The sequence below is a fragment of the Saimiri boliviensis genome, chromosome 11 (assembly GCF_048565385.1).
Source record: "Saimiri boliviensis isolate mSaiBol1 chromosome 11, mSaiBol1.pri, whole genome shotgun sequence".
Taxonomy (NCBI): domain Eukaryota; kingdom Metazoa; phylum Chordata; class Mammalia; order Primates; family Cebidae; genus Saimiri; species Saimiri boliviensis.
In genome coordinates this window covers 60455357-60471299 of record NC_133459.1, presented here as the reverse complement: position 1 = coordinate 60471299, position 15943 = coordinate 60455357, and the positions used below count along the sequence as shown (strand labels likewise).

The window sequence follows — 15943 nt, the reverse complement described above, 5'->3', positions numbered from 1 at the left end:
CCCTCAGGCCGCTGCCCCCCCTCAGTCTGTGTTCCCCCCTCCGGAGGCGTTTCCCCCTCAGGCCGCTGCCCCCCCTCAGTCTGTGTTCCCCCCTCCGGAGGCGTTTCCCCCTCAGGCCGCTGCCCCCCCTCAGTCTGTGTTCCCCCCTCCGGAGGCGTTTCCCCCTCAGGCCGCTGCCCCCCCTCAGTCTGTGTTCCCCCCTCCGGAGGCGTTTCCACCTCAGGCCGCTGCCCCCCCTCAGTCTGTGTTCCCCCCTCCGGAGGCGTTTCCACCTCAGGCCGCTGCCCCCCCTCAGTCTGTGTTCCCCCCTCCGGAGGCGTTTCCCCCTCAGGCTGCTGCCCCCCCTCAGTCTGTGTTCCCCCCTCCGGAGGCGTTTCCCCCTCAGGCTGCTGCCCCCCCTCACTCTGTGTTCCCCCCTCCAACTGCACTCACACCTCATTCCATGTTTCCTCCTGCCAGTGGGTCTCCCCACTGCTGCTCCAACAGGGTTCTCCCTTTGATGTGAATTTCCTTAGTTTGTGCCGCCCACCCCACTGTTTTCCCCTAAGAAGATACTTATTCTCATGTACTTCTGTGCTTTGCCTCTGCGCTGCATTTACTAACGTAGGGTAAAAGGAACATTAAACTGAATTAGAACTCTATGTTCTACAGTGGAATATTGTGTATTTCGTAAGTTTTCTAAACGAGCAATAGAGCAGAGGTCTTTATCGCGTGGACCTAGGATGAGTACCTTTCTTTGAAAACAGGTTTAGGGAGTATGTTTTGGAGAATTGAGAAGTCAAAATAATTTCTAGATAAGCGAGATATGACAATGCACAAAAGCTTGAGCACCTTGCTTAGAACTTTCCTAAACATTCCTGCAAAGGAACAAGATTAGGCCTTAGACTTGTTAGGACCCAAGTCTTTCAGGACCAAATCTGAGATTTCGAACTGGCTGGGTATGGTGGCTTATGCCTGTAATCCTAGCACTCTGGGAGGCTATGGTGGGAGGATGGGTTGAGCCTGGCAGATCAAGGTTGCCGTGAGCCACAACTGCACCACTGCACTTTAGCCTGGGGGACAGAGTGAGACCCTGCCTCAAAAAAACACAACACCACACACACACACACACACACACACACGCAAAACATAAAAATCCTCAGTACTCACACATAGCTGGTTCCTCGCCCTATGGGTGCACATGTGTTGAAAACAAACTGGAAGGCTGTAAAGTTAAGGTGATCCCTGAGAAATCTGGCATCTTAAGATGGGGACACATTATAGAAAAAAATCACAAAGTCCCGTGCTTGGCCTTTGGTATAACTGACTGAAATAGAAAACACACCTGCTTAAAGCGTCTAGAACCTAGTGACCCTGATTTTAGCGACGCTGGAATATACTCATTTTTTGTGTGTCTGTTCTGAATTGTCAAAAGTTTGGAGTAAAATTAGAAAAGGGCAAACTGCCTGTCAGCCACATCACCACCTAGTGGCACACACCTGAAATGCCACCTGGAAAACGACTCTACTTCCAGTATTTTTTTTTTTTTTAGACGGAGTTTCGCTCTTGTTACCCAAGTTGGAGTGCAATGGCGCGATCTCGGCTCACCGCAACCTCCGCCTCCTGGGTTCAGGCAATTCTCCTGCCTCAGCCTCCTGAGTAGCTGGGATTACAGGCACGCGCCACCATGCCCAGCTAATGTTTTGTATTTTTAGTAGAGACAGGGTTTCACCATGTTGACCAGGATGATCTCGATCTCTTGACCTCATGATCCACCCACCTTGGCCTCCCAAAGTGCTGGGATTACAGGCGTGAGCCACTGCGCCCGGCTACTTCCAGGATTTTATAAAGGAATTTTAGTGTTCTCTGACTTCAAGCTATGTTATTATAATGAAAGTAATTAAAGGCCGGGCATGGTGGCTCACGCCTTTTAATCCCAGCACTTTGGGAGGCCAAGGCAGGCAGATCACCTGAGGTCAGGAGTTCCAGACCAGCCTGACCAACATGGAGAAAACCCATCTCTACTAAAAACACAAAATTAGCTAGGTGTGGTGGCACACGCCTGTGATCCTAGGTACTCGGGAGGCTGAGGCCATTGCACTCCAGCCTGGGCAACAAGAGTGAAACTCCGTCTCAAAAAAAAAAAAAAAAAAGTAATAAGTTACCACTTATTTACTATATACCATTTGTAACACACTGCATTTATTAGACACTTTACATCACACCTCATTTAGTCCTCAGAGCAACCCTGTTAAGGGAAGAGTTTCACAGTCCCCGTTTTAGAGGAATAGAAGGCTAGGCTTCAGTAAAAGGATTTGAACTCACGACTTCCTGACACTACAGCCTACCTCTCCTACATACCTTGCACTAAGTCTTCATCTCAACTTTCACACCTTAGGTCTTTGTCCTTTTCCTGCAGTTTGTCCCTGTCTTCATGGCATTAGTTTGGCTCTTTTTTCTTTTTTTTTTTTTTTTGAGACAGAGTCTCACTCTGTTGTCCAGGCTGGAGTGTAGAGGTACAATCTTGGCTCACTGCAACCTCCGCCTCTGGGGTTCAAGTGATTCCCCTGCCTCAACCTCCTGAGCAACTGGGATTACAGGTGTGCACCACCATGCCTGGCTAATTTTTATATTTTTAGTAGAGATGGGGTTTCCCCATGTTGGCCAGGCTGGTCTTGAACTCCTGACCTCAAGCGATCTACCTGCCTCAGCCTTCCAAAGTGCTGGGATTACAGGTGTAAGCCACTGCACCTGGCCTGAGTGTTAGTTGGCTTTTTATTTGCAAACCCTGTAGACTACTTTTCTTATCCCTGGCTGCATATTAGAATCACCCAAGAAATTTTAACATTACCTGATGTTCATGCCACATCCCAGACAAATTAGATCTGAATCTCCAGGGTGGGGCCCGGGAGCCGTTATTAAAATCAGTGATTTAATTATGCAACTAAGGTTAAGATCATTCCTTTAACGGTACTCACACATGCCATGACACACCTGCTCTGCACCCTCAATGACATACCTTTTCTATTCCCAACCCTGGGTAAGGCATCCATATTTCTCCCCTACTGGAATTTTTCTGGATTAAATTGGTAACTGTGCTGATTTCTTCTCTATTAGTTCATGTCCTTCAGCTTGATTGGAATGGCTCAGCAACTCCATGTGAGCAGCACCGATGAAGTAGGTATCCTGCTTTGGGCCAGGCCCTGTGCCCGAGGCACAGATTTCTCCAGCTTTGGAGAACCATGATCTGGGAGGATATCAACACCCAGGCACTCCCTATTTGTGGATAGGGAGTTTCTAAATAAAGGATTCTCTAACATTTATATAGAAAAGAGGAGGCTGGGTGTGGTGGCTCACACCTGTAATCCCAGCACTTTGGGATGCATGGGAGGCACTTTGGGAGGCAGGAGAGTCTCTTGAACCCAGGAGGCGGAGGTTGCAGTGAACCAAAATCGCACCACGGCACTCCAGCCTGGGCAAGAGAGTGAGACTCTGTCTCAAAAAATAAAACAAATAAAATAAATTTAAAAGGAAAGAGGAGGAACAGATTATCCAATAAGTATAACTCGAATGGACCTTTGAGATCAGCTGGAAAGTGTAGTGCCTAGTGATAGAGAAATTTGAAAAGAAGAGATAATGATTAACCTTGGGGAAAATAAATCTGTATGAAATAAAGGAATGTAAGTATAGTCTAGTAGCTCAGTATGAGTAACATTTATGCTTGGCACCGTAGCTCATGCCTGTAGTCCTAGCTGCTCAGAGGCTGAGGCAGGAAGGTCACTTCAGCCCAAGAGTTTGAGGTTGCAGTGAGCTATTATCATGGCACTGTGCTAAACCTGGGTGACAGAGTGAGATCCCAGCTCTAAATAAGTAAGTAATAACATTACGTAAATGTAATGTCAAAATAATAAAAACCAATATATCCAAATATTAGGATGAATGAATTATTATTATTTTAAGACGGAGTCTTGCTTTGTTGGTCAGGCTGGAGTGCAGTGGCACCATCTTGGCTCACTGCAACCTCTGCCTCCTGGGTTCAAGCGATTCTCCTGCCTCAGCCTCCTGAGTAGCTGGGATTACAGGCATGTTGTACCACATCTGGCTAATTTTGTATTTTTAGTAGAGACAGGGTTTCTCCATGTTGGTCAGGCTGGTCTCGAACTCTCAACCTCAGGTGATCCGCCCACCTCGGCCTCCCAAAGTGCTGGGATTACAGGCATGAGCCACCATGTCTGGCACCCCACTAACATTTTCTTTAAAAAAAATTTTTTTTTTCAGAGGTGGGGTCTTGCTTTATTGTCCAGGCTGGTCTCAAACTCTTGGCCTCAAGCAATCCTCTCACCTAGGCTTCCAAAAACTCTGGGATTATAGGTGTGAGCCACTGCACCTGGCCCCATGAATCTTTTAAGTATCACATATTATAAAATAAAAAGGCCAACTAACATAATTAACCGAAGAAAACATTTTAAAACCAAATGTCATTTTTCTTGTTAAAATATAGAAGTAGGAAAAATAAGGAACTCTTTCAAAAGCATGCTACCAGTGGCAATCTGGAAGGGAGTTTTAAAATTGAGTTAGTGTGTCTTCTTATTTCTCTGTGAGAAAGACAGAGCGGAACAAATTATATCAATGTGTGAAAACATCAATAATGCCAGATTTTGCTAAGGGATAGCCTGTTTTCTCGTCAGTTACCATTTGAAGTGGGATCCTCCTAAGGTCTTTGTAATTCAAGGTCCTGGGCTCCGCACTGAAGAGCTGCTCTGTACTGCCTCTAGGGGTCAGCATAATGCGAAGGACGAGCAAGCACAGCCACCCATTTCAGAACGCGAAGGATTCGCAGGGTGGAGGAAGGAATGCAGGTGATTACGCAGGTTTCCACTCAAAGTAAGGACGAGGAGTTGAGGCGAAGGGATTCAAATAATTTAATAATATTTGGCCTATCACATAAACTCCCTTGAAATTAGTGACAGGATTTTCTTTTCTTTTTTTAAATTTTAACTTAAAGACCAGTGTGATAGTAAACGGACAGGATTTTCATGATTCCCCTCATAAATGCTGAAAGCCATTTACTTTTTACATGCCTGTTTTGACCCTTTGGACTTAGACCACAGAAACGTTAACCACCACAAATTGGTTCTCCCAAAGCTCATGGGTTTTTTCTTTCTTTTCTTTTCTTTTTTTTTCTAATTTCTATTTTTTATGATTAAAAATAAATTTTTAATTTTTTTTTTTGTAGAGATGGAGTCTCACATCACGTTGCCCAGACTGGTCTCAAACTCCTGGGCTCAAGCAATTCTCCTGCCTTGGCCTCCCAAAGTGCTGGGATTATAGGTGTGAGCCACTGTGCCCAGCCATGTCATGGTTTTTCAATTTGAACTTCCTATATATTTTTTATTCATTTTGAGACAGGGTCTCACTCTGCTGCCCAGGCAGGAATGCAGTGGCACAATTGTGGCTCATTGTAACCACCAACTCTTGGGCTCAAGCCATCATCCTGCTTCAGTCTCTTGAGTAGCTAGGACTACAGGCACATGCCACCATGCCCAGCTAACTTTTTTATTTTAAGTTTTTGTAGAGATGGGGACTTGCTATGGCCTAGGCTGGTCTTGAACTGCTAGCCTCAAGTGATCCTCCTGCTTCAGCCTCCCAAAGTGCTGGGACTACAGGTGTGAGTCACTATACCTGGCCCAAACTTCTTATTTTAAGGCTAGAATGATGAGTGGCTGGCCGGCCGTCTCTCTAGAGTAGTAAATGGTGGGCTTTATTCTTTATACCTATAAACTATTTTATTTTATTTTATTTTATTTTTTATTTTTGAGAGAGAATGTCACTCTGTCACCTAGATTGGAGTGCAGTGGAGCAGTATTGCCTCATTGCAACCTCTGCCTCTCAGGTTCAAGTGATTCTCCTGCCCCAGCTTCCTGAATAGCTGGGATTACGGGTACCCACCACCATGGCCAGCTAATTTTTGTATTTGTAGTAGAGACGGGGTTTCACCATGTCCAGGCTGGTCTCAAACTCCTGACCTCAGGTGATCTGCCTGCCTCAGCGTCCCAAAGTGCTGGGATTACAGACATGAGCCACAGTGCCCGGCCACCTATAGACCATTTTATACTACCTCTGCCAAAGTGTGGTGAGCATAGATTTCTGGGGAAACTCATTAATGAAACTCACTGCCAGTAACCTGCCTCTCAATCACTGCATGGTGTCAGTCTCAGACATTTGAAGGGCTAAAATATAAGCAGGGGTAATTAATAGCACACTTTGCTTTTATATCCTGGTATATTTCCTGTGCCTCTGAACAATACTGCTGGGGACTACAGCTGATAAACAATTGTCTGCCTTGGTTGATGACTACTATGCAGTAAGAATTTAACAGTGTTGGCAATCTATGCTACAGGAAAAGGAGCACTGTATTTTTCCTCTTCCTTTAAGAGGAAAAGAAGAAACAGCACTTGGGCAGTTCAGTAACAGTCTTTGGGCATAAGAAAAGAAATCATTTCTTATTCCTTACAAACTCTGATTTACAAAAGAACACTGGAAGCTAAAAGCCATGTTGATTTATCATGTGAAGCAGAGAGTAATTTTTCTCCCCTTGTTAAGCTTTCATATAATCATGCTCACTGCCTGCATGGGTGGCATTAAAGAATTTCTGAATAAAAATAATAATTTCTTGCTTTCAACCTTCATAATTCACATCAGCAAGCACCCTGCTGGGTGGCGATGCCTACTGCCAGTGACGCTCAATCTGTTTTGCACGCCACTTATCTGCCTCATGCAGCTGTGTGCTCCATTGATCGAAATACCTGCAGGATAATGCGCCCGTAGGCGTTCTTCAGCAGATTAACCACATCCGCGTGAGACAGCCCATCCAAAGGTTGCCCGTTAATGCTGACAATCCGATCTCCAACCTGGAAGTACAAAAGTGACAGAAAATTACTATCATTAAGAAAAATTAAATTGGAGAAGAATGCTTAAAATTCTTTGCAAGTCATATTTCCCATTTGTGGCTATTGTGAGGATTCTGCGTTACGACCGTGTATGCGTGTTTAATAAGCATGAGGAATTTTTTTTGGCTTTCCCCAAATACGGACAAATCAGAGCTACAAGAAGGGGATCAGATTTGATTATTAAAAGGCACAGTAGGCCACTTTTGTATTTTGGTAATGGTGGTGCTTCGTACATCTGTTTGCCAGTGATTGTGGGGTATACACATTAACTGTTCAATAAAGTTCTAACAAGGAAGCCAAATATTTTCTGCTTTATTTTTCTACTGAAGTAAAGACTAAGGGACAATAAGGGGAAAAAAATCATAAAAATGGTGATTTTTTTTTTTTTAATTGAGGGAAGACTCTGAGGTCAAATGTCTCTCCGTTCAGAGCTGATTTTGGGTGGAATGAGGTGCTTATAAGGGTAAAGGAGGGTTTGCAAAGGAGCTGCAATTTCTTCTTTTACTGAGAAGCTTTGTCACAAATAATAATATTTGCATGTGCCCAGGGACCTAATGAATTTTCTTCTTTTTTTGTGAGATGGAGCCAGGCCAGGCACAGTGGCTCGCGCCTCTAATCCCAGCACTTTAGAAGGCTGAGGAGGGCGGATCATGAGGTCAAGAGATTGAGACCAACCTGGCCAACATCGTGAAACCCCGTCTCTACTAAAAAAATACAAAACTTAGCTGGGCGTGGTGGTGCACACACCTGTAGTCCCAGCTACTTGGAAGGCTGAGGCAGGAGAATTGCTTGAACCCGGGAGGTGGAGGTTGCAGTGAGCCGGGCTTGCGCCACTGCACTCCAGCCTGGCGCCTGGCAACAAAGCAAGACTCTGTCTCAAAAAAAAAAAAAAAGAGACGAAGTCTTGCTCTGTCGCCAGGCTGGAGTGCAGTGGCACGATCTCGGCTCACTGCAACCTCCAACTCCCTAATTCAAGCTATTCCCCTGCCTCAGCCTCCTGAGTAGCTGGGACTACAGGCGTGCACCACCACACCTGACTAATTTTCTGTATTTTCGTAGAGACGGGGTTTCACCATGGCCAGGATGGTCTCAATCTCCTGACCTCATCTGCCAGCCTTGGCCTCCCAAAGTGTGGGATTACAGGCGTGAGCCACCGCACCCGGCCCTAATGAATTTATAAAGGTACAAAGTGTCTCTAATGCATCGTGCCTTCAGCGTGGGTCTCTGATGGCTATTGGAATTCCAACTGTAAACAAGGTGCCCAGGCTTACAGCTTCCTCTCCCACCCCACCATGCGCTATTAGCCCTTCAATCAGTTCTCTCTTGCTTACTTTAAGCTTCTGTGTCCGTGCAGCCATTCCACTGGCCTGAATCATGGCAATAAATATAGGGATATCTCCTAACGGACTTCCTCTTCCTCCAGCAATACTGATTCCAAGGGCATCACTGAGCTCCTAAAAAAGAAAGAAAACATCATGCTTATATATTTAACAAAGAGCCACAAACTGACTCTCCCCAGAGAGCTGTTGAACAAAATCCCTCCATGAGGTAGGAGACCAGAATAACACAGGAGTTAAGTGTGGAGCCTTTGGAGTAGAAAGACCTGTTTCAGCTCTAGCTCTTTTTTTTCCTGAAACGGAGTTTTGCTCTTGTTGTCCAGGCTGGAGTGCAATTGTGCGATCTTGGGTCACTGCAACCTCTGCCTCCCAGGTTCAAGTGATTCTTTTGCCTCAAATTCCTCAGTAGCTGGGATTACAGGCATGCGCCAGCACTCCTGGGTAATTTTTTTGTATTTTTAGTAGAGACAGGGTTTCACCATGTTGGCCAGGCTGGTCTCGAACTCCTGACCTCAGGTGATCCATCTGCCTCAGTCTCTGTGCTGGGATTATAGGCATAAGCCATCCCTGCCTGGCCTCAGCTCTAGCTCTTAATTAACTGTGGAGTCTTGGGGGAAGTTTCTTAACCTTATGAAAGTTGTCAGAATCTAAATGGAGTCACTTGTGTTAAAAAACAAACAGGCCAGGCAAGGTGGGTCACACTTGTAATCCCAGCACTTTGGAAGGCCAAGGTGAGAGGATCATGAGGTCAGCAGTTTGAGGCCAGCCTGATCAACATGGTGAAACCCCATCTCTACTAAAAATATAAAAATCAGCTGGGCGTGGTGGTGCATGCCTCTAATCCCAGCTACTCAGGAGGCTGACGCAGGAGAATTGCTTGAACCTGGGAGGCGGCGGTTGCAGTGAGCTGAGATCGCATCACTGCACTCCAGCCTGGACGACAGAATGACTCCGTCTCAAGCAAACGAACAAACAAAAACCAACCGACCAACCTAAAACCCTTATAAACAGAGCCAGGGAAGGCTATGAAGAAAGCGTTCTCAGGCTTGTATGCCTGATAACAAAAATTATCACAAAAGACTGCAAAAACTTTGCAGGAGGGACATTACAACCTTAACATAAAAAAACACTTCTACAAGAGCATCTGTCCAGCAAATGCTCGTCCAGCCTTGGGCTGTGTGTCACCCCTATTATGAATCTTTGTAGCCAAGGATAATTACCTCAAAACAATTATATATTCTTCATTTTGTTCTCTAAAACTTATTTTCCTTACCTCCCTGAATATGCACATAGTCTACTAGGACCTGTGAATTCCCATTGCAATGCCCTATTCCTGCATAAGCAGCATTTTCTTTTAGAGAGTCTCTGTTATTTAGGTTGACTACCTCTTTAAGCCTCCATCTCTATGTATAAAATGAGAAGAATACTACATACCTGACATTGTTGGTCTGAGTGTTAAATGAGATGTTATGGCACAGTCATGGCCTACAGAAGAGGCTCAATAAAAGGCAATAGCAGGAGTAAATTAAAACACACACACACACACACACACACCCCACCCTATGTGCTGCTTAGTTTAGTGGCCAATTCTGACGCAGACTTGGCAAGTATGTTCTCATATGGTGTTTATGATTAAACTGCCACATACACTATGCTCTTCTGGGTGTGAACAAACACATTTGGCTTTAAAAGACTGCATAACAAAGGATCTGAGAGGACACCCACTGTAGTGACAACAGTTTGAAGAGACACATAAAATGTGGCTGAAAATGTTCCCCAAGACGGACTCCGGTGAAGAGACCTGGCTCTAGTCCAGTTTTTTTTCCCACATTAGTATCATAGAGTTAATATTATTTAAATCACTAAAAGAACAAATGACAAGTCCCAGTTCTGGCAAGGCAGCCCAGGGACGTGACAGCGTATCTCTCCTGCTGGTTACCATCAAGATGTCTCGTCAAAATGTAAAAAACAACTACCTGTGGCCTCTTAAACAGAAACCAAATAAAGCATGGTGGAGAGTCAAAACTTGGAGAATCAACAGCAGGGGGGACATCCCCAGTTTTATTATTTTTTTCCCCCGGCAGCTTTACCCTGAGGGCGATTTCCAGTCAAGGAGCTGGAAAGGTAGGGTGAATGCTAATATTCAGATAGAAATTCCATACTTCTGGGCAGAAGAATCAGGAAAACGAGTGGAAGAGAAGAAAAGCAGAATAGAGGAAGCTGACGAAAACGAATCCTCAATTCTGTTTATGAACCCACAGAACTCTCAGGCTACATATGTGTGGCAGAACTGAACCAGGATGGCAGAATTTTAGAAGCCAGGCGTGGTGGCTCACTCCTGTCATCCCAGCGCTTTGGGAGGCTGAGGCGGGTGGATCACTTGAGGTCAGGAGTTTGAGACCAGCCTGGCCAGCATGACGAAACCCTGTCTCTACTGAAAATACAAAAAAGTAGCAAGGCATGGTGGCATGCACCTGTAATCCCAGTTACTCAGGAGGCTGAGGCAGGAGAATTGGCTTGAACCTGGGAGGCGGAGGTTGCAGTGAGCCGAGATCACTGCATTCCAACCTGGGCAACAGAACGAGACTCTGTCTCAAAAAAAATTTCTGCCTGGATCACGTGTAGGAGAATAGGGGAGGTAGGAGCAGGCCTTATTACAAAAGCCTGTAAAAACAAGCGGCTGAAATGACTAAGGAAATATAAAATAATATTATTTTTGAAATCTTAGAGGAGAAATTTAGGCAATAACTTTCAGGCTCTGTTTAAATCTATCATGATGTTTCCTTAGTTTATCCATAATTGTGTATACTGTGGTACATTTCACTTCCCCATCATAGGAACATTTCAATTGCTACTGTGGTAGAAAAATAACTGGGAACGAATAAGGCAGACTCAGTGAAAGCTGTAGCTAATAATAACAGAGGCTACTTCCTGGGCATTCATAATGCACTAGGTACTATGCTAAGGACATTATATTCATTACCTTGTTTAATCCACACAACAATATTTACCTTTGCAGTATGTTAGTGTTATCACCCCCATTCTACAGATGAGAAAATTGAGGTTGACTTGCTATTATAGAGCTAATGGCTCTTTTTTGTTGTTGTTCCTTTTTTTTGAGACAAGGTCTTACTCTGTTGCCCAGGCTAGAGTACAGTGGTGTGATCATGGCTCACTGCAGCCTCAGTCTCCTGAGCTCAAATGATCCTCCCACCTCAGCCTCCCAAGTAGCTGGGAGCTGGACCACCAGCATGCACCACGACGCCTGGCTAATTTTTTTTTTTTTTTGAGATGGAATTTTGGTCTTGTTGCCCAGGCTGGAGTGCAATGGCACGATCTCAACTCACTGAAACCTCTGCCTCCCGGGTTCAAGCAATTCTCCCGCCTCAGCCTCACAAGTGGCTGGGATTACAGGTGCCCACCACCATGCCCAGCTAATTTTTTCCATTTTTAGTAGAGATAGGGTTTTACCATGTTGGCCAGGCTGGTCTTGAACTCCTGACCTCAGGTGATTCACCCACCTCGGCCTCACAAAGTGCTGGGATTACAGGCATGAGCCACTGCACCTAGCTGTGGCTAATTAAAAAAAAAAATTGCCAGGCACGGTGGCTAACACCTGTAATCCCAGCACTTTGGGAGACCAAGGCAGGTGGATCATGGGGTCAGGAGATCAAGACCATCCTGGCTAACACGGTGAAACCCCCATCTCTACTAAAAATACAAAAAAAATTAGTTGGGCGTGGTGGCAGGCACCTGTAATCCCAGCTACTTGGGAGGCTGAGGCAGAGAATTACTTGAACCCAGGAGATGGAGGTTGTAGTGAGCCAAGATTGTGCTACTGCACTCTAGCCTGGGCAACAGAGCGAGACTCTTTCTCAAAAAAAAAAAAAAAAAAAAAAAAAAAAAAAAAAAAAAAATTGTAGAGACAGAGTTTCTCCATGTTGCACAGGCTGGCCTCAAACTCCTGGGTTCCGTGATCCTCCCACCTCAGGCTCCTACAGTGCTGGGATTACAGGTATGAGCCACCACGCCCAGCCATACAGCTAATCTACAGGCTGAATTGTGTCCCCCTAAAATTCACATGTTGAAGCCCCAAATACCAGGGCCTCAGAATGTGACTGTATTTGAAGACAGGGCCTTTAAAATAAGTTTGGGGTGTGCCCTAGTCCAATGTGACTGGTGTCCTCATAAGAAAAGATCAGGACATAGGGGAGACACCAGGGATGATGAGTGACACACATGACAAAGGCCATGTCAGGCGACAGCAAAAAAGTGGACATCTGCAAGCCAAGGAGAGAGGCCTCAGGAAAAACCAAACCCGCAGCACCTTTATCTTGGATCTAGCCTTCAGAACTGTGAGAAAATAAATTTCCTTTTTCTTTTTTTTTTTTGAGACAGAGTCTCACTTGGTCGCCAGGCTGGAGCACAGTGGCACGATCTCAGCTAACTGCAACCTCTGCCTCCTGGGTTCAAGTGATTCTCCCGCCTCAGCCTCCAGAGCAGCTGGGACCACAGGTGCATGCCACCATGCCCAGATAATCTTTGTATTTTTAGTAGAGATGGAGTTTCACCATGTTGATCAGGATGATCTTGATCTTTTACCTCGTGATCCACCTGCCTCAGCCTCCCAAAGTGCTCGGGTTATAGGTGTGAGCCACTGTGCCTGGCCAAAATTACTGTTGTTTAAGACACCCAGTTTGTGGTGTTTTGTTATTGCAGACCTAGCAAACTAATGCCTTCAAACAGAGGTATCATTAAATCTAGAGAAGAAAGCTATGCTGGATATCACTCTACTGCAGTTGATTACCATGATTACCAGAGGGTCAATATTTCTTCTTGAACTCCGAATTCAGGTCAAAGTGAGCAAAATAAAAGTCAAGTTTCAGCCGGGCCCAGTGTCTCATGCTTGTAATCCCAGCACTTCGGGAGGCTGAGGTGGGCAGATCACTTGAGGGTGGGGGTTCGAGACTAGCCAGGCCAACATGGTAAAACTGTGTCTCTATAAAAAACACAAAAATTAACTGGGTGTGCAGGTGCGTGCCTGTAGTCTCAGCTACTCAGGAGGCTGAGGCACGAGAATCACTTGAAGCCAGGAGGTGGAGGTTGCAGTGAACTGAGATCGTGCCACTGTATTCCAGCCTGAGCAATATAGTGAGACTCCATCTCAAAAAGAAAAAGAAAAAAAGAGTCTACTTTCACTGAATATCATCACACAGGAGTCTGAAAATCAGGGTTCGACAAATTTATGAAGTAAAATACATCTTTTTTTTTTTTTTTGAGACGGAGTTTCGCTCTTGTTACCCAGGCTGGAGTGCAATGGCATGATCTCGGCTCACTGCAACCTCCGCCTCCTGGGTTCAGGCAATTCTCCTGCCTCAGCCTCCTGAGTAGCTGGGATTACAGGCACGTGCCACCATGCCCAGCTAATTTTTTGTATTTTTAGTAGAGACGGGGTTTCACCATGTTGACCAGGATGGTCTTGATCTCTCGACCTCGTGATCCACCCGCCTCGGCTTCCCAAAGTGCTGGGATTACATGCTTGAGCCACCGCGCCCGGCCAGTAAAATACATCTTATATGATCTTCTCAAAAGGGCAATTTAGCAACCTATATAAAAGCCTCTAATAACAAGCTTGCCTTTAGAACCAAAAATTTCATTTCTAAGAATTAGCCCTGAGGAAATTACCCATGATATGGGTAAAAATATAATGATTTTTACTATAAGAGATAGCAAAAATTGAGAAATGTGCTAACTGTTCAATGATAGGAAACTGGTTAAGAAACTGACATCACATTCATATGATGGAGTACTATGTAGTCAATAAAAATCATGCTGTATCCTGCCAAAAAATACTTATTTTAGTATGTACCACATGATGCCATTTTTGTCTTATAAAACTTTACATGTGCGGGTTAAAAGACTAAGATTGAAAAAAAAAAAAGATAAATAAAAATAAAACTACAGTGGATGAGATTTGCCAAAAAATTCATAGAGGTCATCTCTGTTCTACTGTACTTTTCTAAGCCTATTTCTTAATGTTACAATAGACTATATATATATATATATAGTTAGTTTGTTTTTGAGACAGAGTTTTGCTGTTGTTGCCTAAGCCGGAGTGCAATGGCACAATCTCGGCTCACTGCAACCTCCACTTCCTGGATTCAAACAATTCTCCTCCCTCAGCCTCCTGAGTAGCTGGGATTATAGGCACGCACCACCAGGCCTGGCTAATTTTTTGTATTTTTAGTAGAAGCAGGGTTTCACCATGTTAACCAGGTTGGTCTCAAATCCTGACCTCAGGTATCCACCCACCTCGGCCTCCCATAGGCCTGGGATTACAGGCATGAGCCACTGTGCCTGGCCTATAGACCATATTTTTACCTCAATAACTTGAAGGAGCACACTTACAGTCCAGTAACTTTTATTAGGGAAAATGTACATTTAATGCAAATCTAACACAAACCAGTGAAATATATATAGCAAAATAACTGACTTACCCTGTTTATCTCAACAGTCCTTGGTTCCATATCTGTGCCTATAAATAAAGAAGCAACACTATTAACTTTTTAGTATTAAAAAATAATATATTTATGATATAATATTGCCCCATGAAAAATGGTTTCATTTTCTAGGTCTTTCAAGAGAAGACACTAAAACAAGCAGGTACAGAACCCTTCCTCAGCATCCAAGCTGGTAGCCAAGTCACCAGAGACCATGTTCTCTTTTTTCTTTTTTTTTTTTTTTTTTTTTGAGATGGAGTCTCATATCACAAATGACTCATCCTTGAAGCATTTACTCATCATATTCCAGGCAGCTGCTGCTATAAAGTCCATCAACTTTTGTCAGACCAAATGATTATGGACACATCGATCTCAAACAGAGATCACCGCTTTAAAATAGAGAACACAGCAGGCTGGATGCAGTGGCTCACACCTGTAATCCCAGCACTTTGGGAGGCTGAGCCAGGTGGATCACTTGAGGTCAAGAGTTTGAGACTCGCCTCGCCAACATGGTGAAACCCTGTCTTTACTAAAAATACAAAAATTAGCCAGGTGTGGTGATGGGTACCTGTAATTTCAGCTATTTAGAGGCAGAGGCAGGAAAATTGCTTGAATTTGAGAGGCAGAGGTTGCAGTGAGCTGAGATGGTGCCATTGCACTCCAGCTTAGGTGACAAAGCGAACTCCTGACCTCAGGTGGCCAGGCTACCTTGGACTCCCAAAGTGCTAGGATTACAGGCATGAGCCATCGTGTGTTTCATTGTACATTTTTTTCTACCTTAATCAAAGATAACCTCCATTCAACAAAAGACTTAAAAGGCCCTCTTGTCCCACACTGCCCCCGAGGGTATACACACTTTTTTTTCTTTTAACTGGCCCAATTTTCCCATAGACGGTATACACACTCTAAACTTCCTCCAGTGACAAGTGATTTATTAATTTTCTCTTCGTAAATAATTTTACTTTATGATGCATTCCAGCTTTCTGCTTTTCCGTTTTTCAGGTGCTTTGTCTCGTACCACTGAAGAAATTTCTTTCTTTTTTTTCTTGAGATGGAGTCTTGCTCTGTCACCGAGGCTGGAGTGTAGTGGCACCATCTTGGCTCACTGCAACCTCTCCCCCACCCCAGGTTCATGCAATTGTCCTGCCTCAGCCTCCCGAGTAGCTGGGACTACAGT

The 15943-nt window shown here is 44.6% G+C and overlaps 1 protein-coding gene across 9 annotated transcripts in view; it reads right to left on the bottom strand.

The window, feature by feature from the left end:
- Window positions 1-15943, bottom strand: part of PATJ (PATJ crumbs cell polarity complex component) — a 430121-nt gene that overhangs the window by 21447 nt on the left and 392731 nt on the right. For 6 of the 9 annotated variants that reach the window (XM_074380917.1, XM_074380918.1, XM_074380919.1 and 3 more), the window contains 3 exons: window positions 14764-14801; window positions 8261-8383; window positions 6786-6890 (listed from right to left, as the gene is read on the bottom strand). In XM_074380917.1, coding sequence (XP_074237018.1) covers window positions 6786-6890; window positions 8261-8383; window positions 14764-14801 — 266 coding nt within the window. Of the gene's footprint in view, window positions 1-1149; window positions 1205-6785; window positions 6891-8260; window positions 8384-14763; window positions 14802-15943 lie in introns of those variants that run through there. The other 3 variants (XM_074380924.1, XM_074380925.1, XM_074380923.1) reach the window with 2 other exon arrangements.